General features: G+C 39.5%; 1 protein-coding gene across 1 annotated transcript in view; it reads right to left on the bottom strand.

Annotated features, from left to right (window-relative positions):
* NEK1 (NIMA related kinase 1) overlaps positions 1-27,241 on the bottom strand; it is a 92,145-nt gene that overhangs the window by 20,517 nt on the left and 44,387 nt on the right. Inside the window, exons 20-28 of the mRNA XM_015814546.1 lie at positions 26,477-26,554; positions 21,465-21,560; positions 20,226-20,372; positions 20,015-20,077; positions 19,138-19,369; positions 8,921-9,073; positions 3,392-3,559; positions 2,004-2,112; positions 1,801-1,904 (exon numbers count right to left, since the gene is read on the bottom strand). Coding sequence (XP_015670032.1) covers positions 1,801-1,904; positions 2,004-2,112; positions 3,392-3,559; positions 8,921-9,073; positions 19,138-19,369; positions 20,015-20,077; positions 20,226-20,372; positions 21,465-21,560; positions 26,477-26,554 — 1,150 coding nt within the window. The remainder of the gene's footprint in view (positions 1-1,800; positions 1,905-2,003; positions 2,113-3,391; positions 3,560-8,920; positions 9,074-19,137; positions 19,370-20,014; positions 20,078-20,225; positions 20,373-21,464; positions 21,561-26,476; positions 26,555-27,241) is intronic.

Here is a 27,241-nt window from a genome sequence, read left to right as displayed (position 1 = left end):
TACATTTTATCTACCTAATGAATGTTAAGAAGTTCTATCAATCAAATTTGGTTCTTTCTAATTCTTGACTGTTTCTACTGCAGCACTGTTGAAATAAGAATTGTTGCTCAGCTCAAGAGAAATAATTATCACTCCCAAGTTTTGGGCTCATTACATCTGACAGCCATACAGAAAGAACAAAAGCAGGTAAAGTCGATTCTAAAAGACTGTTCAACTAGATTCTTTCTCTCCTTGTTATCAGAATTACTATTATCAACTATCCTGTGTAAAAGATTCCAGACTTAGTTTACATAACATTTATTGCATTTTTATTTATTTATAATTTCTAATAGCGCTTCCAGTACTTAAGACAGTCTTCTTACAAATACCTCTTTTAATAGCTTAAAGATATCTTATCAAAGTCTTACAATATTTTCATTGTAACTACAGTAGTTAGATTTCTATAATTAATTTTTAAAATTTGTGCTTAACTCATAATTCCTTGAAATTAAACAATAAAAAATAACTGTCCTCCACACCACTACAGACTATGAAAATCTATGTGTGAAAAAACTGAGATTTTTCAGCAGGATAAATGGCAAAAGGAAGAGTTCTTTCAGTCATCACATGATCTCTTTTCTGTGTCATCTGAATTTTTTTCTTCCTAAATCCTTGTACTGATCAGAGAGAATCAGATTTAAAGACAAGATTCTGCTGACAGTTCTGTTCCTTAAGAACATTCAGATCGCAAGAGTTTATTTTCAGGCAAGTGGATTTTATTACACAGGTTTCCTATTTATACTGAAACAACATAAAAAAAAATGTGGGTGTGGCTGGCTCCAACTAGCATTCTGAAAAGCCTTTACACCTGGTTGTTATCTAGGCATGCGGATCAGGAGATGATTGTTAAGCATGCAAATGTTTTCTCATCTGCCATCGTATTATTATAATTGTTTTATTACGTTTCTAATATTGTTAGCTGCCTAGATTTGCTGAAGATTGGTTGCCGTATAAATGTACTTAAATAAATAAATATCCAGACACATCCAACCCAGTTTCTTTTTACCTAAGGATTTAAGGCCTAAGGATGTCAATTAGTTTATGTAAGGATGTCTTATGGCCCACCATATTCCCTTCCAGAAGGAACAGTTTAAATGTGAGGAGTCTTTGGTGCTCTCTGAGCTTGGATGTTTTCTTGCAGATGTTTCATTACTCAAACTAGGTAACATCATCAGTGCTAGTCACCCTCATTTCAATCCTGAGCTACAAATATTCTCTTTTATTGGTACTTTAAATGTGTCTTGTGTGCATGCATGTGTATTGTGTATGTGCAATACACATGCATGGGAAGCTCATGCTGCAAAATACATTATTATTGTTATTATTATTATATTATTATTATATTATGGGACTCTGGGCAGCTTACAATATAAAACAATATTATAATAACAGTAAACAATAGATATAGCATTAGAATTAACAGAGAATTAGCTAAATTAACTAAGATGAGGGAATCTTCATATGTCTTCATTTCTAGGAAAGCATTTGGGCATTAAATAAATCTATAAATGTTCCTACAAGATAGAAATGGTAGATGACTACTGCCCAATGATCACCAGCCCTCTAATAACATAAAGCTAAATAGGGATCGTGAATATATTCTCAGTGCTTTTGTGACTAGTGACATGCCAGCTATTTTGGGAAAATTCTCTAATAGCATCCATTTTATGACTATACCCACAAGTGTTCTGAAATTTCCAAATGTACCAATCAGTCCAAAAATGTGGGGAAGTTTTGCTTTAAACAACTGCAAGTGCTGACCTACTGATGGTTCATCATGGATTGGCATTTTTTTATGAATTCCATCTTCTATAGCAAGATCTTTGTTGTCGTCATAGTGACAATTATCAGTATGAACTTCTGACCTGTGGGAGCATCACAACCATGGGAAAAAAGCAAATAGTTTATTATTAGTTTGCAAAAATTGATTTTCAAATGGAGGTAGTTAAAATATGGGGACTTACATTGTTTCCTTTTCTTTTCCTTCATTAACCCACACTTCAGCAACAGGAAATATATCTGTTTGACATTTGTTTCTTTGGGTTTCTTCTAGAAATTCTGCTTCCAAATCATCTGTGGGAAAAAGTTTTAGATCTTCTGAAGATGTTTGCACACAGCAAATTAAGTAGGAGGGCATAAATTGTTTTGAAATATTATGCATGACTATCATTTAAAAATCTTTAACAGCACTCAAAAATAGCACTAGTAAGTTATAACCAGTCAAGTCATATTTAAAAATGCCATATGAAATGTTATTAAATTCTTCTGTGTTACACGTTTCAGTTATGGCTGATTGAATGATTTAACTATATATAGTCCTCAAGTTACGACTAGTTGCTTAACAACCATTCAAATTCACAACAGACCTCTCACTCTACTTATGATCCAATTCCAAAGTCCCAACAGCTCCCCCTCCAGTCAAATGATTGTATTTTGAGTGCTTAGCACAGTGGTGGCGAACCTATGGCACGGGTGCCAGAGGTGGCACTCAAAGCCCTCTCTGTGGGCACGCGTGCCATCGCCCCAGTCCTAGGCCTTCAGCTGGGTTTTATAAAACCTTTTCGCTTTAGGCCTCCACTGCCGTGTGCAAAAAAAAAAAAAAAAAAGGTTCAATCAATCAGTCAATTTCAACTTCTCGCAGGAAAAAAAAAGATCTTGCAAAGTTGGAATTGATTGATTGAACTTTTTAGTCCCACCCAGTCTGCCGTTACCACCGCAGCCACGCCCACCCAATGGGCCACACCCAACCAATGGGCCACACCCACCCGGCACCCAACGATGCATAAGTGGGTTTTGGGTTGCAGTTTGGGCACTTGGTCTCTAAAAGGTTCGCCATCACTGGCTTAGCACATTTAGGATTGTTTTCAGTATCATGGAATCACAACAGTTATTTACAAAGCTTTTGCCAGTTAGTTCCTATTTTTGGCAAAAATGCCCCACAGCAAATGACTGCCACATTCTCTTAGTAACCGCCACAAAAAAGGTAGTGAAATTGGGTTGGTCACTGGGTGACTCACTTTATGATCATCACAGATAAGGCTCTGTTATGGTCGTAACTTGAGGATTACCTGTAACAGCATTTGTCAACTAGCCCAATGCACTGACGTCCTAGGCAGTTTACAATAAGAACAACAGAAACAAGACAGAAGAATAAAAATATAAGAAATAAATATAATTATAATGCTCTTGTACAATCAATCAGGACCAAAGTTATGCTGGAATAAAACAGTTAGATGGATTGCAAGGTTTCATACAAGTAACAAATTCTTGTCAAACTTCTTTAATGTATTTTTCCTGCTTGATTAGAATAATATGTTTAAATATACTTAAATTGAGAATTGGCAAGACACACCTTCCATCAGAGTAGGTTCAGGTGATAAATGGGCTAACTCAGATCCATGAAGTCTTGCTTTTGCCATATTTTCATTATTATCAGCTTCAATAGATGATTTTCCTTCAACAGAAATTACTGCTCTAGTATCATCGCTTTTTCCTACTGTTAAAGTTGTCTTTGACACTTCTAAAGAAAAACAACAATGTTATCATTTGAAACATACTTCTTACTGAATTCCTTTCAGCAATCATGAAATATAGCATTCAGCATTCAGAAACTGCATTTTTAATCCATATTATTTAAAAAAAACTTAAGAAACTGTACTGCAATTGTATAAAAAACCAGATATTATCCCACCTTGGAATTTAAAAGAAATTCTCAAGTCTCTGTTAAGTAAAAATGAATATCTTTAATTAACTAAGGTATAACTTAAACTCTGATCTAGATACTACTGTTTAAGAATAAATTTAATAGCAAAAACATTTTTCATTCATTTAAAATCCAGAAATCAAAATCAGTTTAGCAGTTAACACTTTGGACAAAAACAGTAATTTTTGACTTCCAGTTTGCGTCGTGGTGAGACGGGACGCAGGAAGACAGGATTCTGCCTTCCGCACCCGATTTCGCCCTGCTGGAGGCCCTAAAAAGGGCCTAAAATTGCCCCGAAGAGGCGATGAAGAGGAGGGGTGCCTTGTTGATTATGGAGAGACAGCGGTCTTTCCGTTCGATCCAAGGAAAGCCCTCCAAACCAGCAGGGGAAAGACCGGCTACATTCCTGTGGCCAGCCATTAGGAGCTGACAACCGAAGAAGAAAAAAGCACTACTTACTACTCGTAAACAGCATGTTTGGAACTGGGTGAGAATATAGATCCTTTCTTTATTATTTTACAACATAATTTCCTGGGAAAGGCTCCCAAGAAACTAAAAACCTCAGAATGTAAATGGAAGTGGCGTTTTAATTCTATGGGGGACAGAAACATACAATATTGAAGTGGAAGTAACATAAAGCCACAGCTTTGATAAATTTGAGAACTGAGATAACTGTTAAGATTTTCTCTTTGAAAAAAAACATTAAGAAGAAATATAAGAAATCAAACCTTTGTTTTAAGAGTGGAAAATGGACTTTGAATGACATCTAGTAATGGATTTGGGTATAGCATTATTCCTAGCTTGGGAGAACAGCTGGCAATAAAGGACAATATTTTGGCATACTCATCACCCTGACCTTCTTGGATTATAAAAACCTACTGAGCTTGGACTTTTAACTTCAAGAGCTAGTGGGAGAGAAAGAAAAAATTGACCTTGGACTGTGCCTGGCTGGGAGAGACTTTTGAGCTGTTTTCAGAGAGGTTGAACATTTTGAACACTTTGAACATTGTGGATACAACCTTGCCTCATTGACAATTTTTGGATACTTGAGACAAAGGACCACTATAAAATATTGCTTTCAGGACTGAACCTATACTCTGGAATCTATTGAATTATAAAGGATACAGAAAATTAGAGGAAACTTTTATCTACTCTTACTGAGACTGGTGATACTAGAGGATCTCCAGGAACGATGCCTCAAGAAAAAACAAACACTTTTCAGAAGGAAATATATTCCATGCTACAACTAATTCACCAAACAATTGTTGAATGCAAAGAGGACATAAAAAGAAATCATAATGAGACTAAAAACAATTTAGACAATATAAATGAGCAAATCTCCAAATTAAATCTACAACTAGAAAGTTCCCAGATAACGACTACAAAGTATGAACAAATAATCCAGAAATCAGAAGACATAACAGAGGAAATGGATTTAGAGATGGAAGAGATAAAAGAAGGGAAACATAAATGACTATATACAAACAAAATATTGCAAGACTTAGCTATAACAATGAAAATGCAAAAGACCCTTTACCCCTTAGGCCTGCAAAATATATCTGATGGCAAGGAAGATTTTAAAAAAGGGAATATAGAGCTATTAAGGAAAATGTCACAACTTGGGAGACATGGAATGAAAAGAGAAATGGAGGGAGAAAGGAATTAGGAGTTGTTTAAGGAATATAAATGGGTGGAATTCCCCCCCCCCACCTAAATTGTCTTCCTCGTGCCAAGCAATTTTTAGAAAAATAGAAAGAAAATTCCTGGGCGATCTAATTGCCCTGACTTGGAAAGTGACTTGGCAAAGAAAGAAAGCGAGAGTCACATTTAAAAAACAGAAGATTTGACCTTTTAGAGGGGGCATTATATGTTTAAATACTTGTTTGAATAAGATTAAAAGAACGGATGACCCTTAGATATAATTAGACTTTTATCATGAAAGATATAATTTAGAATTAAGATAGCATTTTTTTTCTTCTCTTTTTTTGGATTTGGGAAACATGAAGATAAGAGGAGAATTGATTTGAATAAAACTTTTAGCTATATAAATGTAATTAATATTGAGAAAATCATAACTGATAAAAGATATTTCAAATACTGATGGGAAATCAAACCTTAATAAGAGCACGAAAAGCAGGATATTGATGAATTGAAATTATTGATTTATGAATTGATATTATTTGTATGATATTAGTAAAATATGATTAAGATGCTTATATTTAACTTTGTATACACTAACAGTACCAAAAGTTGTAATGGTGTAATGAGGGGAAAATGGAAAAAAATATGGGGAAGGAGGATCAGGGAAAAAATACTGGATTGTGTAGTATTGAACAGATTTATATTGAAGAAGTTAATCTTAAATATTTGAATCCAGATAACATGTTGTTTACTAAGAACTAAAGACTGTAATATTTAAAAATTAATAAAACTTTTATTAAAAAAACAGTAGTTTTGCTTTTTACGTAAGTTCTGGGAGGTATGTGCTACACTATTTCTTGGGGAAAGCATTCATCCCTGGATCCATGCAAGAAAGTACCCCCACACAAACACACATGCTAAGATAGCTAAACTTCTGGCAATGAGGACATCTTCCAAAGACCTCTCCTGCAATCTAAGAACCCAGGCAGGTTCAAGATTGAAAAAGTGATTGCTCAAGTAGGCTTTAAGCCAGGGATGTCAAACTCAATTTCATTGAGGGCCACATCAGCATTGCAGTTGCCCTCGGGGGGCGTGGGTGTGTGGCCAGGTGGGTGTGGCCCACTGGATGGGCGTGGATGGAGTGGGTGTGGCCTACTGGATGGGCGTGGTTTTGGCAGGCAGCGGGGCGCTCTTCTCACAGCGCTGAGAGGTTGAGCTGGGCGGTGCGAAGCTCGCCAACTTTGCACCTTGCTGCCTGCTGAAACTGGGCAGCCTGGGAGCTAGGCAGCATTGCATTTCTCATCAGATTCGTGCACCCAGCTCAGCGCTTGGCGCTGTGAGGAGAGCGCCCCGCTGCCTGCTGAAACCGGGCAGGCTGGGAGCTGGGTGGCCTCACGTTTCTTTTTGGATTTGCACCGCCCGGCTTAGCCTCTCAGCACTGTGAGGAGAGCGCCCCGCTGCCTGACGAAACCCCTCCCCCAGAACCCATCAAGCCAGATATGTGAAGTAGGCGAGGGCCATTTGCTAGCCACTTCCAGGTGATGGTGCATTTTTTTCATTCTTCACAAAGGGTGACACCTCCCCAGCATGCACCCAGGGGGCGGGGGCGACGCGGCAGGGGCTGGTTCCTCACTGTTTCCAGACGGCCTTGTGGAGCTAAGACTGAATGCGTTTCAGCATAGATTGCCACCACAAAATTGTACATTGGCTCCTGGCCAGCCTGGGTCAGGGCCAAGGCAGCGGGGGCCGTTCCCTCACTGTTTCCACATGAAACCACATGAAACCACTTCGCGAGCCACATGAAACCACTTCGCGAGCCGCATCCGGCCCCCGGGCCTTGTGTCTGACATGTCTGCTTTAAGCCATTTAAGGTTTTAAAGGTCAACATCAATCTCTTAAACTACAATAGTAATCAATTTACAAACATTTTTTTAATGAACGTTCAAAGTTACAATGGCACTGAAAAAAGTGACTTATAACCATTTTTCACATTTACAACTGTTGCAGCATCCCCATGGTCACATGATCAAAAATTTTATTGCAGTTGCAGTGTCTAGTACCTTGTGATCAGCTTTTGTAACCTTCTGACAAGCAAAAATCAATGGAGAAGCCAGATTCACTTAACAACTGTTACTAGCTTAACAACTGCAGTATTTCACTTAACAACTATGGCAAGAAAAGTCATAAAATGAGGCAAAACATCACTTAACAACTGTCTTGCTTAGCAACAGAAATTTTGGGCTCAATTGCGGTGATAAGTCAAGGACTACTTTTATGTCAAGTAAACACCCAGAAATCTTTATGTATATTTATGAATTCTGTATCTCATACTGCTTAGCACAGGGGTCCCCAATCTCTGGGCCACGGCCCACTAGTTGGGTCATGAGGTGTTTGCAACCCGGCCGTGGAAATAGTGGTGAGTGCAGCACGCATGTACCTCCACATACGAGCAGCAGGCAAGCATGTGCATGCATGTTCCATTTGTGTGAGTGACAGGTGCGTGTGCACGCCACTTGTGCAAATGGAGCTGCATGTGCATGTTTGCTGGCCACTCGCATGAAACCATCCCCTCTCCCCCCTCCCCTCCCCCTGCTGGTCCACAAGGCCAGGAAAGTTGGAGAACTGTGGCTTAGCTAATGCAATTTGTTTATTTGTATGCTGTCTATACAGACTTGCAGGAGCTTACACAAGGATAGCAATAAAAACATCCACAATAAGAAACTTAACAAAAACATTGATAATAAACAATCTAACAGGGTGCTTTGCAAACACTTTCTCGCTAAGCTTCTAACAGATAATACTTGTGAAAGTTGGCCAGAACAGAAAGGGAGTCTAAGGAAGAGTCAAGGCGTAGGCCTGAAACAAAGGACTAACATCTCCCAGATCCAGGTAGTCATAGTTCCACTATCTCCAAAGGTCGGACACACATCCAGCCTAGAAATACGAGCATGTTAAATAATACCTTATCCACATTAATCATGTCCATACCTGAAAATGAGACCCAGATAACCTTGCAACATTACCTGACCAGAAATAAAATATATATTAAGGTGGAATTTTTTAAAATTAGGTTCCATGAAATCCAAATATTTCAATGGAATCTGTAGGACTAAAATAATGGGGAAAAATACTCTCAGCAAGAAACTAAGCCTCCCCTCCCCAACTTCTTGCAGAAAGATTTTTCTTTCTCTTAGTCACTAAGTTATACTGTAGTAGAAAGATGGGGCTTCCATTTAGAAGTTACATCACTCTTGATCAGATTCCAAGAATTTTTAAATTAACAAATAGGTTCTGTGACTTGAAAAAGCTTGAAAACCCCTGTATTAGCTAATGGTTTTTAGCTTTAAAAAAGCAAGAGTTGCTATTATACAAGGCCAAAGCAGAGATGTTTTGTGCTAGATGATTTACTCTCTTAATAATCAAGTAAAACCGCACGATTGATTTAATGTTCTGCTGACTACAATTCATAAAAAATTAAAAAATATAAGCCTTGTATGGATTTCAAAACTCCAAATGAAAGCTTTAATTTAATCTTACCACTGGTAATATTTAAGTTATCCATCAGATCAGTTTCAAGCTGTAATTCAGCTTCCCCAAGTTTCTTCAGTACAAAATCAATAGAGCTATTATCCCAAACTTTTCGCTGGGGTTCAGCAACATCTAACTTAATAACTTCTCCAAATGTTTGTGCTGTAGGAAAAATGTAACATGTTAGCCAAAATGTAGCTTTAAAAACAATATACAGGAAGATATTTTGTTTGTACATTCAGTGAAAGCTGAGAAAGCCATCCCTGAATAACTCCGCATTATTTTTAAATTTTAAACGATCCTTAAAATGACTAAAGAGAGAGAGTATGGTGGCCTGTAAATGTATTTCTAATATAAAAATTTTTATAAAATAAATTTCATTTAATATAAATTAATATGAATTATAGCTATGCAAATAAATTTTGTTAAAAAAAGACTGATTAGTATTAGCTGGCAAAATATTCTATAGAATTTAAGAATAACTGTTATTCCATTTTTAAGATAAAAGAGAAAGAAAAAGTTTTAATGACATAACATGTAATTTTTCACACATACTAATAAAATGAACAGATGTTATAGGGCAGTGATGGTGAACCTATGGCACGGGTGCCAGAGGCGGCACTCGGAGCCCTTTCTGTGGGCACAACTGCCGTTGTCCCAGCCTCGCCTCCCCCGCAGCCCCCTCCTCTCCAGCAGCCCCCCTGAAGGAGAGTCGCCCCTGAGTGTGGCCCACGTGGAGCAGCGCAGCCAAGGACATGGCAGCCAGGCATGGGGGGTGGAGCGGGGGCAGGGTGGGGGGTGGAGCGGGGGCGGGGCCAGTTTTGGGGCACTCGGTCTCTAAAAGGTTCGCCATCACTGTTATAGGGGAAAAAACCTAACCTCCAATATTGAAAATGAAGAGTATTAATATTTATATGCTCAGCATTAGTCTAAAACTATTTAAAATAGTGAGACTCTGGACAGAATTTAAAGAGTAAACAAAATATTGACCATGTATTATGAAGATGCTTTTTAGCTTGATGCAACAAGGCATTCAACCTTATTTTCAGGCAGAGTGATCCAGATTCTTTGCCTTAAGGTATGACACTGAACTCCTCTTTCTTAGCTCCATTATTATTAAGCACAGAGAAAGATTGAATAGCTGGTTCTGGGAATGGCCAGAACAGTCAACTTGTTGCAGCCGACTTGCCACGGCCAACTCGCGACAGCCAGCTTGCCATAGCCGATTCACCGTGGCCAACGTGCCGCAAAACAACTCGCCACAGCCAACTTGCCATGGGACAACTCACTCCAGAACAATTTAACAATTCTATTTAATTATTTAAAATAAATTAAAAAATATTTTAATTTTTTGTTGATTACATTTTATTCTGTCCCTCCTTTTGCATCCTTTAATGATTCTCTTCCACCATTTCTTTGTTACTAGTGTAACTTTTGTCCAGCAACGAGTTGTCCTGTGGCAAGTTGACCGTGGCGAGTTGTCCCACAGTGAGTTGGCCATGGCGAATTGTCATAGATACGCTGGTTCTAAACAAGTGTCATACCCCTTCAATGTATTTGCCTGCATATTATTGCTTTGCCTGTGTATTCCTTTTGGGGGTCTGCCATTCTGGTGGGAGGGGAACTGCCTGCCTGGGGGATGAATTTGCCTGGCTCTGCTCTGTCCTCTTTGAAACGTTCTCCCTTCGTGAGAAAGGAATGTGGCCAGAAAACATCTGCCTTATCTCCAGACAACGGATCCTGGGACCATTGGGAAACGAAAGGGAGAGAGACCTTGAGATGGGTACTAAATCACTAGGTTCTCAAAACAACCTAGCATCTATGGATTAGGCGGATTTCTACCGGACGATTGGACTCTGGAGGGAGGAGTCCTGAATGGGCATTATGATATAATCTTTCAAGTGTAAATTCTTCAGACCTTGCTTTGATCTATTGCTATCACTAACTCTCAATAAAAGTTCCTTTTGAAACAATGCCCGTTTCAAGAGTTCTGCTTTCTTGGGAAATCTAGTTGAGGCAAACCCTTACATAAAGCAAGGTCTGCAATAGTGCCCAACCCGGAGAGGCATCTGCCCTACTGCGTGTGTGTGCGCGCGCATGATATGCTTCTGCATGGCAGCGAAACAGAAAAAACTGGGACCGAAGATTGGAGTGAGTCGGCTACCCAGGCCTGTCCCGAAGAAGACATCTCAGGTTGGGTAGAGGAAGCCACTGCCCTGGAAGACTCCACAAAACCAGTTTCGGGAAGTAAGAGGACTGGGAAGAAAGGGCCCAAAGGATAACCTTCACCCATGGAGGTTGGAAAAAGTCTTGGAAGAAAAAGACGGAGCTGCTTTCCAATGATGAAGAGATGGACAAGCAGTCAGACCAGATGGAGGGGATCCTGAAGCGAGCCATGCAGTACATGATGGAGGCTTTCGAGGACCTAAAGGCTAAATCCCTGGGGTGCCCAGAAGCGGAGGAAGAATTAAAGGAGGAAGTCGAGCATGGAGGAGAAACTGCAGTTACTGAGACAACGGGGGGGCAACAGGCTCAATGGAGACTGTGGCAGCTACCCCAGCAGCATAACTCCCCGGATAGCCCGGACCCCACGACACCCCAGGGATAGGACTCCCCGAGACAAGCCAAAATTGGTTCCACTGGGAGTGAAGTTTGATGGAGACACCCAACAGTTGGGGGTCTTTCTGGCTCACGTTCTCATCTACATGCAAGTGTATGGGATTACAAAAACCATTTGTAAATCAGGCTGATTCCAGCGATGTAGCTATAGGGGTGGTACTGCTTCAAAAGAACCAGCAGGGTCAGTTGCAACCCTGCGCTTACACATCCAAGAAACTGACTGAGACAGAACAGTGATGATGTTGACAGATGGGCTGCTTGGGAGAAGGAAGCTTATGCGGTGCGGTGGGCCCTTCTAACTTGGAGATATTTTTGGGAAGGGAGTAAAGTACCCTTCCAGCTTTGGACTGATCATAAGAATCTGGAAGCAGTAAAAAACCCAGGAAATTGTCTCCGAAACAGGCATGCTGGGCCCAGCATTTCCACCGATTTAACTTCTCCATCCACTATCTACTAGGGGGAAAAGATTTCTGGCAAACGCGTTGTCAAGAATGCCACAGTATAACAGTGTGAAGTCGGGGATAGTTAAGCCTTTATTTTCTTCGTATCAATTGGCAGCCACGGTCACTACAAGGTCTAAAGGCACCCCGCCGATAGACTACACAATGGTTGGGGAGTGGAGAATGGTTTTGGGGCCATAAAAATCTCTGTTCAGTGCAACATGGATTAGCCTGGGTCGCTGGGAAGCTATATGTTCCCGTCAACCAGAGACTGAACATCATGCAAGCATGCCACGACTCAAAACTAGCGGAGCACTTTGGGTTTGTAAAAATCCTTCACTTGCTTAAAAGACAATTTTGGTGGTCCTCTGTAAAAAAGGATATTGAAAATTATGTGGCTAGCTGCCATACCGGCCCAGCGACAAACCAGGAGTCCCCAACCTATGGTCTACGGCCCAGTACTAGGCCTGTTGGCCATTGGGCCCCGGGAATAGCTGGCAAGCCCCGCCCCACTCATGGTAGCAACGCCGCATGGGAACTAGCAGCCCCATTTGCACATGCACAGGGATGCCAGCACCACTGGCAGTGTCACATGGGTGCATGCAGCCCATTTGCACATGTGCGTGGCAGCCAGCACATGTGCCATGGGCACGCACGGCCAGTTTGCGCATGCTCACGGGCCCCAGCGCACATGCCATGTATGCGTATGACCCACTTATGCATTTGCATGCACTAGCGCTACCATCTTGTGCGTGCCTGTTTGCGCATGCACACGTAGGGCTGCACATGCACACATTTCCCTACTGCTCCCTTTCCTTCTGGGCCGCCAAGCTGGAAAGGTTGGGGAACTCTGGGCTAAATGGAGGCAAGGAAAAATGCCCGGACTCCTACAGCCGGTAGTGAGCCCTTCAGCACCCTGGAGAGAGATCTCTATGGACTTTATTGTGGAGCTATCTGAAAGTGCGGGAAACACTGTCATTTGGGTCGTTACTGATTTATTCTCCAAATAGGCCCATTTTATCCCATGTCAAAAGATTCCAACTGCAAAAAAATTGGTTGTGCAGCATATTTATCGCCTGCATGGGGCCCCACAGCACATATCAGACAGAGGCATCCAATTCACCTCCAAGTTCTGGAAAGTCTTTCTGGGCCTTCTGGGTTTGGGTCAGGGTCTGCCATCTAGTCATCATCCTCAAACGAATGGGAGGACAGAACGAACGAACAAACTCTGTTCTGGAATAATACATTCATTGTTTTATCAATTATCAACAAGATAATTGGACTGATCTGTTACCTTTTATATTCCCTCCCTTAAGGAATGGGTTCATCAGTTGCAGAACATTTGGCCGGTTGTTAGGAAAGCTCTAGATGAAGTCAGGGCAGCAAGTAAGGCTCAGGCAGATAAAAAACATATGGAGCCGAAGCCTTTCTGAGTGGGGGATGGAGTTTATCTTTCCACCAGGTTTTTGCAATCGCTGCAACCATCCAAAACGTTAGGACCAAAGTGTATCAGCCCTTTCCCCATTACGCACATTATAAACCTTGTAATTGTGGAATTAGAATGCCCTAAGAGTTTACAACAAATCCATCCAATATTCTACTGCAGTCTGCTGAAACCCGAGGTCACGTCTCCGTTAAGGCCTGCCATTGCTCCTCCTCCACCACCAATTATGGTGGAGAGTGAGCAGCATTTTGAGATCAAGGACATTTTAGACTCTCGCAAGCATCATGGTTCTACTCAGTATTTAGTTGCCTGGAAAGATTTTCCTGCCAAAGAGAATGAGTGAGTTTATAAGAAACATGTTAGAGCCCCTAGGTCAGGGCTTTTCAACCTTTTCACCCATTGTACCACTTTTAGGATATAGCAATATCCGAGTACCACCAGTCGCCTAGCAAGGTGTCAAAAACTTGATGACAAAAAAAAGGAAAAAAGTGATAAAGTACAGGTAGTCCTCGATTTACAACAGTTTGCTTAATGACTGTTCGAAGTTACAATGGCACTGGAAAAAGTGCCCCCCAAGCCACAGCCGAGCAAGACACCTGCCTGCCCACCCAGGGGCGCTCTTCCTCCTGTTTGAGGTTTTCATTATTGTGAGCATTTCTGTTGGGGATTGGCAGCGGAAGTGGGGTGGGAGGTGTTTGGTTTTTATTCCACCCATCTGCTTGGTGGTTGTAGCAGGTTTTGGTCACTTCACATGACCCTGGGACACTGTGACCATCATAAATATGAATCAGTTGCCAAGCATCTGAATGTAAATCACAAGACCCTGGAGATGCTGCAACATTCCAGCTGATCGGCGCTTCTTTTGGGCTCAGCAGAAGTGCCAGGATCAGCGCTGAGCTCCAGCTGGAGCCTGGCGCTGATCCTGGTGCTTCCATTGAGCCCTGACAGCCCCGAAGAAGCGCTGATCAGCTGGAAAGCGGCACTGATCCTGGTGCTTCCGCAGAGCCCTGCAGCTCCAGCCATCTCTCGCTCAGGCTTGTGCGGTGCTGCCACCGGTTCAGCTCATTCCCCTCACCCGCTACCACTTTTCTAGGATGGTCGCGTACCACCTGCCAGGTGCCAATGTACCACAGGTTGAAAAGCCCTGCTCTAGGTTGCTCAAGCGCCTTCATGCACGCTATCCTGATAAACCTGATTGATGTGTTTGTTTTTCCTCTCTTTCCTTCCCTATTTTTGTTTTGCAGGTGGATTTGTCATTCTATTAGGGGGGCGTATGTCAGACTTCTTCAATGTATTTGCCTGCATATTATTGCTTTGCCTGTGTATTCCTTTTGGGGGATCTGCCATTCTGGTGGGAGGGGAGCTGTTTGCCTAGGGAATGTATTTGTCTGGTTCTGACTTCCAGTTCGTCACGCGGCTGCCATGGACGGCTGGGAGATTTGCTCTCTCTCCCCCGTTCAGTTTCGCATCGCTGGGGGACCCTGAAAAGGGCCGAAAGTCACCTAAAGAGGCGACCAGCAAGGAGAGGCTTTCGTTGGATCGCGGGAGAGCAGCAACTCTCCCGTTAGAGCTGGTGATCCCTCCAAACCGGTGGACGAAAGGAACAGCCATAGAAATATGGCTCGTCCCTAGGCTGCTAACATCCGAAGTCACATTACCATCTGGCAACTTCAAAGCAGCGTGGACAGGACTGGATGAGGTTTGCCTCTCTTACATCCTAATCACTTAATTAGCTGCATAAGCTGCTAAAGTACTTTCCTCCCTGTGGTGAGGGAAGGGGGATTTTAGCCCTCCCTCCAGAAACAGCGGCAACTAACCACTCGGGAGTTTAAAACGTTGGAAAAATACTGGGATCCTAATTGGAATTCTATTTCCTAAAATTGGTGGATTATAAGATTTGTAACTTTCTACTCTCTATATTTTTTTCTCTGATTTTTATTCTAATTATTATTGAAGATTTGGGCTTTTTCCCCCTTAAAATAGATGGGGGGGGGGAACTGAAAAGATCCAACTAACTCTGAGACGTAACCTGTTATTCTTTAAGAGAGACTTGTTGACAGCTTTGAAAATAGATAAGATATAAAGCAACCTTGAAGCGCCATCTGCAAGAAACCCTGCTTAGCTCCTCACTTGGTGGACTTTCTGACTGTAAGTTTTTTTTTTAGTTTAATATACTACAATGGAAGAAGAACAGGAGTGGATTTCTTCTACAGAGGAAGCACAGGAACAAATTCTTTGTATGTTAAAAACGATTATCCAAACTCTATGTATAAGTCTGGGTATGCAAACTCAAACTATGACTCCAACCAAAGAATCATCTATACAGAATTCTATAAAGAAAGTGAAACAACCAAATGCTATGACAGAAGACTTAGATACTCAACAAATACAGACAACGGAAAACACAAAAAAGAAATTGATAATAGAGAGCAAGGAAAGGACTTTTCTTATAAATCAGAAGGAATTTGAAGATAAAAAAGAAAAACAGATGAAAGAGAAGATAAATACTGCGGGACAACTGCATCGAACTGGAAAAACAAAGAGACGACCTCCTAAACGAATAGAATATGTATTCTGAACACAAGATATTGTAACGATTTGAGATAAAGAAAATTTTGGTCATATAAAATCTAGAAATATAAATATTGAAATAAGAATATTATACTGTTTTATTAGTTTGTTAAGATAGATGGTAGAATTTATATATAAGGGGTGTATTTTAAATATTAGATTGTATGAGGAATTGTGATAAAGAAATTGTGTTTAATTAAAAATTTGGATAAAAATAAATATTAAACGTTAAATTAAAATATTAAGGGAAAATTGATCATCAGGTCACTGATTGGCTAAACGTTTGAATGTTTACAAATAACTAAGTTGAATTTAAGATATTGTTATGAATTGAGGCAAAGGTTAAGTGAAACTTAGAAGTATAAATACTAATAATTAAATTAATGGGTTTGTGGTACAAATGCTGGTGGTTTATTTTATTTTTTTTCTCTTTTTTTCTTTTTCTGGAAAGTAAGAAAGGAAGGAAGTAGAAGGAAGAAAAGAAAAAAAATTATTAGCCCCAAATATGAGATAGGAGACTTAGAAATTGGGCTCATTTAAAATCTGGAAATGATAAAGATTAAACATTAAACTTAAATATCAATGGGAAATTAAAATTAAGAAAAACTTACTAGGTTATTGTCTAAAAGATGGAATGTCAAATTAAGTAAGATATGTATAGACTGAAGATTATTGATGAATACTAGAAAGGTATTTTTTGTTTGATTGGTAGAATAAGAAATGTATTGGTTCGAATATGACAGTAGATATTATGGGGGAAAGAGGGAATTAGTTGTTGTAATACTTTGAGATTTGTACTGATGATATTAAAATGTAATGGAATTACTGTGCTCAGCCACCACGCTACCTTTTGAATATGTAAATGTAATATTGGAAAATTAATAAAAGACTTGGAAGGTGTATTTGTTTGGCTCTGCTCTGTCATAATAATAATAATAATAATAATAATAATAATAATAATAATAATAATAATAATNCATTCACCGCTTCTGGAGGCAGGTTGTTCCACTGGTTAATTGTTCTAACTGTCAGGAAGTTTCTCCTTAGTTCTAGGTTGCTTCTCTCTTTGGTTAGTTTCCACCCGTTGCTTCTTGTCCTGCCTTCAGGCGCTTTGGAGAATAGCCTGACTCCCTCTTCTTTGTGGCAGCCCCTAAGATATTGGAACACTGCTATCATATCCCCCCTCGTCCTTCTCTTCGTTAAACTAGACATACCCAATTCCAGCAACTGTTCTTTATATGTTTTAGTCTCCAGTCCCCTAATCATCTTTGTTGCTCTTCTCTGTACTCTTTCTAGAGTCTCAACATCTTTTTTACATCGTGGTGACCAAAACTTGATGCAGTATTCCAAGTGTGGCCTTACCAAGGCACTGTAAAGTGTTATTAATACTTCACGTGATCTTGATTCTATCCCTCTGTTAATGCAGCCTAGCACTGTGTTGGCTTTTTTGGCAGCTGTAGCACACTGCTGGCTCATATTTAAATGATTGTCCACTAGGACTCTGAGGTCCCTCTCGCAGTTACTACTATTGAGCAAGGTACCCCCTATACTATACCTGTACATTTGGTTTGTCTTGCCTAAATGTAGAACCTTACTTTTTTCACCATTGAATTTCATTTTGTTAGATAGCGCCCAGTGTTCAAGTCTGTCCAGATCGTCCTGTATCCTAAGCCTGTCTTCTGGAGTGTTGGCTATTCCTGCCAGCTTGGTGTTGTCTGCAAATTTGATGAGTTCCCCATCTATCCCTCGTCCAGATCGTTGATGAAGATGTTGAAGAGCACTGGGCCCAGAACAGAGCCCTGGGACACCCCACTACACACTTCCCTCCATGTAGATGTGGTTCCATTGAGGGCCACACGCTGAGTACGGCCGGTCAGCCAGCTACGGATCCATCTGGTGGTGATGGTGTCTAACCCACATTTTTCTATCTTATCAAGTAGTAGGTTGTGATCTACTTTGTCAAATGCCTTACTGAAGTCCAAGTAAATTATATCCACAGCATTCCTCTGGTCCACTAATTTTGTCACCTGGTCAAAGCATGCAATAAGATTTGTCTGGCATGATCTGTTTTTGACAAACCGGTGTTGGCTTTTAGTAATGACTTTGTTTGCCTGTAGGTGTTCGCTGATTCGTTGTTTGATTATCTTTTCCAGAATCTTCCCAGGTATTGAGGTCAGGCTGATAGGTCTGTAATTTCCTGGGTCCTTTTTTCCCCCTTTTTTGAAGATGGGAACTACATCAGCTCTTGGCCTGAAAATATCTGCCTTATCTCCAGACAATGGAGTCTGGGACCGTTGGGAAACGAAAGGGAGAGAGACCTTGAGATAGGCACTAAATCATTAGGTTCTCAAAATAACCTAGCACCTACAGATTGGCCAGATTTCAAACGGACGGTTGGACACTGGGGGGAGGAGTTCTGAATGGGCATTATGATGTAACCTTTCGAGCGTAAATTCTTCAGACCTTGCTTTGCTGTATTGCTATCACTAACTCTCAATAAAAGTTCCTTTTGAAACAATGTCCATTTCAAAAGTTCTGCTTTCTTGGGAGATCTAGTTGAGGCAAACCCTTACATCAAGTGAGGAAACAGGTGATTTAAGTAGTTACTTAAAGTTTATTACAATTATAGATCACTATCAGATGGTATGATTCATGAGTATGCACAGATTTCTCTAGATGCTCTAACAACACACTGTGTTTATTGTTCTTACTTTTTTGTTTTGAAAACTAGGTTATATTCTTAATAATGCCATACAGCAAGCTAGAAAATGAGTGAAAGTAGAACAGAGCTTTAGAAAAAAATAGGAAACTAGGGTAAAGAAAAATAATTATGAGATTAAGTTAATAGAACCATCAATAGTCTAAATAAAATGTAAATAATGCTTACTTAATTGTACAAAGTTTTTAAAAAATGAACAGGATGAAAAGAGCCCTAAACTAAGGCAAAAAATTTGGATCATGTCTTTGCCTTTCTTGAGTGGTAGGAAGATTCACAGTTGAATACTGCAACACGCCTGATCTATTATGCATTGCAATTTGCATAATACATCTGGTGAAATATACACAATCTATGTTAAGTATCATTATGTTACATGGTAGGATAAATATCTACATCTTATTACAAAAGCAATTCGAAAACCAAGGCAATTTACCTTCTGTTCGAGAGAAGGATTCTTCCATTGTTAATTGTGCTAGTGGAACCACAAACTCTGCTCCTGTTTCCCATTTCTTGCGATCAGCTGTAACTGGACATATTACTACTTGTAGGTGATGATTCTCGCCAGCCACAGGGATTTCAGAGATGTCTTCAGGCTCCCTTTTCTCTTTCATATCTTCATGTGCTTTAAGATTTTGATTCAGCCTTCGAAGTATTTCTCGTTTGTTCTAAAAACCAGAAAAATGTTTACAAAAAAAATAAACCTTGCCCAAAAGAGGACAAAGTATTGTTAATCTCTCCTTAAGTTATTTACAAAATAAGTTTCTAGTGTTTGATGGGGGATTGCAATGGAGTGATATCCCCAGAACTGACAGCCTCTCTGAGAAAAATATTAAAATAGCTCAAGCCAAATTACCTTTTTTTATTTGACAATGTAGAGTTAGTTGATATATGAAGACAGAAAAATGGCAATTCAAGTTAGAGAATATACCTACTTTTCTGAAAGACGTGGATTCTTTTAAAAAAATAGACACGATTTGGATTTCAAAGAACTTGGCTGCTAATGATTCTAAAGAAGTGATATTATGAAATACTTTTTCATATCATAATCTTGTACATTTGGTATATAAAATAACATCTAGTTCTTTAGATGGAAACTAAATGAAATGTTGCTACAGAAAAAGCAATAGAGGATTGTAAAAAGAAATTAAAAGAATATTAAAAAAAACAATTTAGAATGTTAAGAATGTTAGATTCAAGAATAGTTTGGAATACAAGCAAATCTTTTATTAGAGATTTTATATAACAAAGTGAATTTACAAAAAAAACATTGAAGTGTAAGAATAAAACAAAGTGCATATAATTAAACTTACATGTATAGAAACATCAGGTTTAATATCCCCTAAACCTTCCTGGACAAGTACTGCATGTTCATCCTACAAATCCAGATTGAAAATATATGTCAAATACATTGATAGCTATGAGACTGGAAAAGATAATGTTTGTCATTTCATTGTGGGGTAGTGGCAGCAATTTGTATCCAAAACTCTAATCTTATTATTTGCAAATAATGATATTACTTACTACACCCACTTCCTTCAAAGCTGATGTCATTGTGATGATTTGCGGTGAATTGAGCTTTAGTCTAGTAGGAGAACTTTCCTCCTGCTTAGTATGCGTAGGACTTAATTCTGAAGCTCCCACTGGAGTTTTTATCCCTTTGGACACCAGCTGTAATTATAATTCATACACACACATACTACAGTAAGGAAAAATCAACTATAACACAAAAATATAAAGATAGAAGCATTTTCATTTCTTCTTCAATGAACAGCTTCATATTTTTTCCAAATATTACTGATTTTCATTTTTATAATTAAAATACTAAAATACTTTTACATTTTTTAGTTCTATTCATTTTTATCATTAGGTAACAGTGATAGTGAAAATCACTCTGCTATTGAAAATTGAGTTATGAAGGTAAAACATTTTGTTGTAATTAGACCACATAGAAATTAAGAGTTTATTGTTGCCTAGAAACAACTTCTTTTTCATGCCTCTTTATCTAGTAGAAAAACAAAAAAACTTCCCTTTCCTCTACATTTTCTGCACATTCAAGTATTTGGGAAGAGGACAGGTGATGATTACAGAAATTAAACCAAACATTTATGGGTCTTGGGTATAGGAAATAGGGTATAGGTTCTCCTGCTTGAGTGGGGGGCTGGACTAGAGCAGGGGTCCCCAACCTCTGGTCCATGGACCAGTACCGGGCTGCGGCATGCCAGCAACCAGGCCACACAAACAAGCAAAGCCCCATCCACGAGATGCAGGCAGCAGACAAAACCACGCACCCTCTGGTCTGCAGAAAAACCTCTCTCCACGGAACCGGTCCCTGGTGCCCAAAAGGTTGGGAACCTCTGGACTAGAGGACCTCCAAGATCCCTTCCAGCTCTATTCAATTCCACCCTGTCATCTGAACACAATCAATTCAATGATCTGAATAGCACCTGAAATATGTCTCAGAGAGGCTTAAAGGGCAAATCATTGAGATGATTATGAAATAAAGCAAGAGAGGAATAAAGACAAAAAAGCAGTAGTGCTTAGGAGGCACTGTTTCAGTTATGCCTTGCTCAAGGACAGGATGCTCCCTAAGACAATTTTCTGTCCAAGAAGATCCAGTGACCAAAAAGAAAAATATCTACGTTTTAAGTAGCATAGTACTATGTACACATACTTAGTGCACTACAAGACAATACTTAGTTTAAAGCTTCAAAGAAAAATTGCAAGCACATAGAAAGCATCCAATAGGTTAACATTTCTTACATGCTCTTCCCAAGCTTTCCTCTCTCTTTCATATGCGTCTTTTCTCTTTCGTTCTAACTGCTCTTTCAGGACTGCAGCCCGGGCATTTGCTTGTGCCTTGAATGTGATCAAAAAAGTATTTTTTTTTACTAAGAAACCCTATTCCTAATTCTATGGAAATTAATCACCAACTTCATTTCCAAGAATATGATTTTCTATATATTATTTGATATTTATAACTGTTTTAAAAATATTATTGCACTGAATTTTAACCTGTTAGATCCTATTAAATCCCCAAAGCATATCATTACACCTCAGTTTGTAATATCCATATTAAGAGATGTTGCTCTCAAGGTGTCAGTCTTGTCTTAACTATTCACCCACAGAGTTTAGGCCTCATAAAATAAATCTAGTTCTCATATATATTTACTTTATTAGCATTGCAGACAGCATTTCTGATACAGGCAGTATACTTTTAACAACAAAGTATTGTATGTACAGGTTAGAGAATGTGCAAATGTGTAAATACAGTTGTTGAAGAACAAGGAACTAGAGAAGCTGTTAGCTTTGTGCCCTGCTAGTTAATACTACAGATGCATCTTCCTTTATTAGAAATTGATGCTGAACGAAAAAACTAAACACTTGCATCTGGCACATTTCAAATATAAATGAATAAATACAGACTATGTTCTTTCTTCATAATAAACTCTTTTTGTGCCAGTCACTCTACAAAATTTCATTGTTATAATGGATGACAGAGAGGAGGCTGGCCCAAACCCTGAATTACTCAAATTGTAAGAGTAGACGTTAGGGTTAGATTGGTTAGAAGATTAATTTCCCAGATCTATTACATGACAGCATTTTTAACATTTCCATAGCCTTAAGAGCAGAGGCTCTCCACTGAGAAAACCAAAGAATTTTAAGTTATGTTGATTTAAAGCAATCCTTAAAGACAAAAGAAACCAACCTACAGGGAAGAAAATTAATTTTAATGAAAAATTGATGAATAGGAACCAAACTGATATTCAAATATAATATGGCATTTTAATATATTTAGGGGCTCCAACAATGGCTCAAATAAATCTAGTTCAAACAAGTTCAAGAACTTGGTAAGAGAGCAGATAGTTCTTGACTTATGACAATTGTGAGACAGTCATTAAGTCATTAAAATCATGCCTGATTTTACAATTTTGTAAATTGTATTTTTGATTTTTGCCACAGTCAGTAAGCAAATCCAATTTCTTCTACTGACTTTGTTTGTTAGAAGCCGACTCTGAAGATTACAAATGGTGAGGCAGTCATTAAGTGAGTCATGCCTGATTTTACAATTTTGTAAACCAAATATCACATGACTGCAACTGTGATAGTGATCTATGACTGGTTGAAACTTATGGTAGGCGGACTAATACTGGGCTGCAGCCTGTTTGCCACATGGCCCACTAAATGAATGATTGTTGAGGATTACTGGCAACATAAAGAAATTGAGGTATAGGCTAAGCCAGGGGTCCCCAATTTATGGTAGGTGGCCTAATACTGGACCACGGCCTGTAGGCCACTGGCCCAGGGAACAGCTGGTGGGGCGGGCCCACTTGCGGTAGCAGTCCCATTTGCACATGCGTGAAGACGTTAGCATTGCCAGCGTCACATGGGCGCACACGGCCCGTTTGCGCATGTTTGCGGGCACTAGCACGTGTGCTCTGGGCACGCATGCCCCACTTGCACAGGCTCCCAGGCGCCAGCACACGTGCCATGGGTGCATGTGGCCCACTTGTGCATGTGCGTGCGCTAGCCCTGCTGTCGTGCACCCACCCATTTGCGCATATGCGTGCGGGGCTGCGCACACACAAATTTTCCTGCTGCTCCCTTTCCTTCCAGGCCAAGCCAGAAAGGTTGGGGAACTCTGGGCTAAGCTAAGAAAATGTTACAGAGTGCAGGAATATGAGTTCCCTTTGAAGGAAAAGGGGAATGTGAAGCTACACTGAGCAACACTAGCCCAGTAGCAAGATATAGACTCCATGATAAAGAGGCATGGAACAATAGACTAAGGTATTATTGCGTTATTATAAGTATGCACATTCCTAATTGAAGCCTCTTTAATTTTCCCATGTATAGATTTTATGATAGTGCTGAGCAAATACTAGAATATTTTTCTCTGATATAACAGTTTTCACCTAGCGACCATTCAAAATTATCATGGATCTCCCTAAAACTACTTAAGACCCAGTTCTGGAGTTCTGATGGTTACCCCCACCCCCTACCCCCAAGGTCATGCAATTGAATTTTGGATGCTTGGTAACCAGTTCACATTTATGCTGGTTTGCAGCATCCCATTTTATTTATTTATATTTATTTAGAAAATTTATTTGCCGCCCATCTCATATCCAATGACTCTGGGTGGCTTACAGCATAAAACATTAAAGAAGACTTTAAAACAGACAGGACACAAGAGCAAATAAAATCATTCATAATTATAAACCATTAAAACCAGATTGGAAAGGCGGGAGCTGGACACACAAGGGTGGGAAGATGGGATTAGGTTTTAATTAATCAACCACCTCCAGTATGAAGTCCCCTGTTGGGTACCCAAGCCATCTTACAGAGTCAAGTCTTGAGGCTCTTTTGAAATGATAGAAGGGTGGGAGCCTACCTCACCTTATGGGGTAGAATATTCCAGAGGGCAGGAGCCATGGCAAAGAAGGCTCTTTTCTTGGAGTCTGCAGGCTGAAATTCCTTGGTTGATAGGATCCGCAGCATGACCCTTCTGCCGGTGTGGGCCAGTCCCATTGGGGTGAGACAGTTCTTCAAGTAGCCATGCCATACAGGATTGTAAAGGTCCTGTACAATATCTTGAATTGTACTTGGAAGCAGACTGGCAACCAGTGCAGCTTGCGAAGCAGTGGTGTAACATGGGCCACTATAGGGGCCCTAAAACTGCCTGCACTGCTGCACTCTGTACCAGCTATATCTTCTCAATGCTCTTTAAGGGTAGCCCCATATAGAGCTCATTGCAACAATCCAAACATGAGATAACTAGGACTCGAGTAACTGAGTGCAGGGACTTCTGACCCAGGAAAGGCTGCAACTGGTGCACAAAATGAAAACGTGCAAAGGTTCTCCTAGCTGCAACTGCCACCTGCTCTTCGAATAGGAGTCAAAAGTCCAGGAAAACCCCCCAGGTTCTGTCTGGGGTAGTGCAACCCCATCCAGAACTAAAGTCCTAGATCTTGGAGCTCCATGCACCGAAGCTACTTGGTCTTGCCAGGGTTCATCCAAAGCCTGTTGTCCACCATCCAGGCCCCCACAGCCTACAGGCACCACAAGAGGGCAGCCATAGCATCCTTTAGGTCACCAGAGGTGGAGATATATTGCTATTGCTATATGCTAGTATTCTGCCTTAGTTATATGTCCCTCTTTCCACTTTTTTCCACTCTCAAGTTTCCTCTTTTTGCTGTGTTCAAAATGGACAATGATTAATACTTGTATGTAATATATGTATGGACATAGGTATGTTGTGTATGTATATGTAGATATATACTTTCTTTTGAAAACAGGCAATAGAACTCCATTTTTAATGTGGGCCACAGTAAAAAAAATGACAATAAAGGTTATCTTATCTTATACTTGTCCTTTTTGTCGTTCAGTTTATCAGAGAGTTCTTTGTACAACCATGCTGCTTTCTTCTTGGATTTTTTTCTTTTTCACTGGTATTGTGCTGGACTGGGCTTTTATAATCATATTTTTCAGAGTTTCCCAAGCTTCTTGAATTGTTTTTCTCTTTAAGATTTTCTTCCATGGTATTCTTCCGAAGCTCTAAGTTTGTTGAAATCAGCTCTTTTAAAGTCTAAGACACTGGTTTGATTATGTTCTATTACTTGTGTCTGCATTATCTTAAATTCTAATATGACATAGTCACTCTCCCCCAAGGTTCCTGCAATTTCAACCCCCTCTATCATTTGTTAGTAAAAATTAGGTTCAGTATAGCTGTCCCTCTAGTTTCCTCCTCTACCTTTTGGATGACAAAGTTCTCAATTAGGTTGGTCAGGATCCTGTTTAATCTCCAAGATGCAGAGTTTGTCTCCCAGTTGATGTCAGGGTAGCTAAAGTTTGCCATTACTACTGTGGTGTGTTTCCTATATACATTTGTTAACTGATTAGCAAAAAGTTTATCTATTTCTTCTGCTTGGTTGGCTGACCTGTAGTATACACTTACAGCAATGTCATTCTTTTTTTCTTTTATATTAACTCATATGCATTCTAGGAGACTTTCATCCTTGGTTTTATGCATTTCTGTAGAAATGTAGCAATCTCTTACGTATAATGCAATTCCACCTCCTGTTTTGTTAGGTCTGTTTATAGATCTAATAATTTATATCCTTCCACCAGTACATTCCAGTCATGAGTTTCATCCCATCAAGTTTCGTAATGGCAACTATATCATACTTGCCCTTGTGTACTAATCCTTCAAGTTCACCCTGTTTGTTCCCCAAACTTTGAGTGTTGGTTATAATCATGAGTCCTTTATGGCTGAACCGGGGTATACTTCCTACATCTCCTAGTTTGCATCTGAATTTTTCTTCCTTCCCATTACTTCTACCTTGTTTGATTAGTTGTTTTGGGATTTATGCTTGGGATTAGGTCCTAAAGTTTTGTCACCCTCCACCCTCTGTTTTAGTTCAAAGCCCTTTAGAAAAGCAGGGCCAGTTATTTTCCAAGTACATTCTTCCTAGTTCTTGTGAGGTGGAGCCCATCCCTTGCCAGAAGCCCTTCTTGTACGTAATCTGAAGTTCTCTTGAAATTTGTCATGGTCACATAGCAATCCACTTAATGACCATCATTACTTATGATGATAATTCCAGGCTCAATTACAGTCATAAGTTGAGAACTACCTGTACTTTACTAATAATCTAAGGGCTCTGGCCATTGTTTTTTTTGGAATTAACATGCACTTGTTGGTCCTACTTGTAAAATCCATATGATAACTGCATCCTATCATTTCAACTTAGCTATTTTTCTCCTTTATTTTTCACTATTACCTTTAGTGCTTCAATTTTTTTACGCCTTAATTCTGTTTCTTCATTTATTTCATGGACAGAAGAACCACTGTTTTCATTCTGAAAAAATGTTTTTCAAAAAATATATATCAGTTTTTTTAATGCTGATTGTAACTACAGAAAAATAACAATATAACCGAACTACATTTCAAACTCAAAGTAAGATTCTTTCTATTTTAATAAAGAAAGAAATGCCTTTATTTAAAGAGGCCAGAACTTTTTTGGTTATAATAAAACATATCTTATATAGCATGGAACCACTCTGGATAGAAATGTCTAAAAATAAAAATATCCCCAAACCAGATTATATAGACAAGGGAAATAGCAGGTCAAATATTAACATCCTACTCACAGATTTCCAAACTACTGCATAATAACTGTAATAGTGACCTCTCTGTAAGATAATTCAGGGATACAGTATTTAGATTATATCTCCACTTCTGAATGAAATAGAACATAGTTTATGTAGCAGGCCAGCAGTATAAAAGTATTGTTACTTGCACTGATTGATATTCATTTTGCTAGCAGCTTCTACCGATTACCAAATTAGTAATTTAGCTACATGCATATCCAGGCTATTTTTTCACTTACCTAGCTGTTGGAATCTCCCAACTGCTAGATTCACTCAGCCCCAAAACAATCTATTTTTGATTAAAGCTAATTGTCCAGATATGAAATCTTATCTATGCATATGCACAGTGAACCAATATAAAACTATTATTGAACCAGAAAGCAACAAAAAAATTT

Source organism: Protobothrops mucrosquamatus, unplaced genomic scaffold (assembly GCF_001527695.2).
Source record: "Protobothrops mucrosquamatus isolate PMUCROS unplaced genomic scaffold, P.Mucros_1.0 scaffold_88, whole genome shotgun sequence".
Classification (NCBI taxonomy): domain Eukaryota; kingdom Metazoa; phylum Chordata; class Lepidosauria; order Squamata; family Viperidae; genus Protobothrops; species Protobothrops mucrosquamatus.
This window is presented reverse-complemented; position numbering and strand designations above follow the sequence as displayed.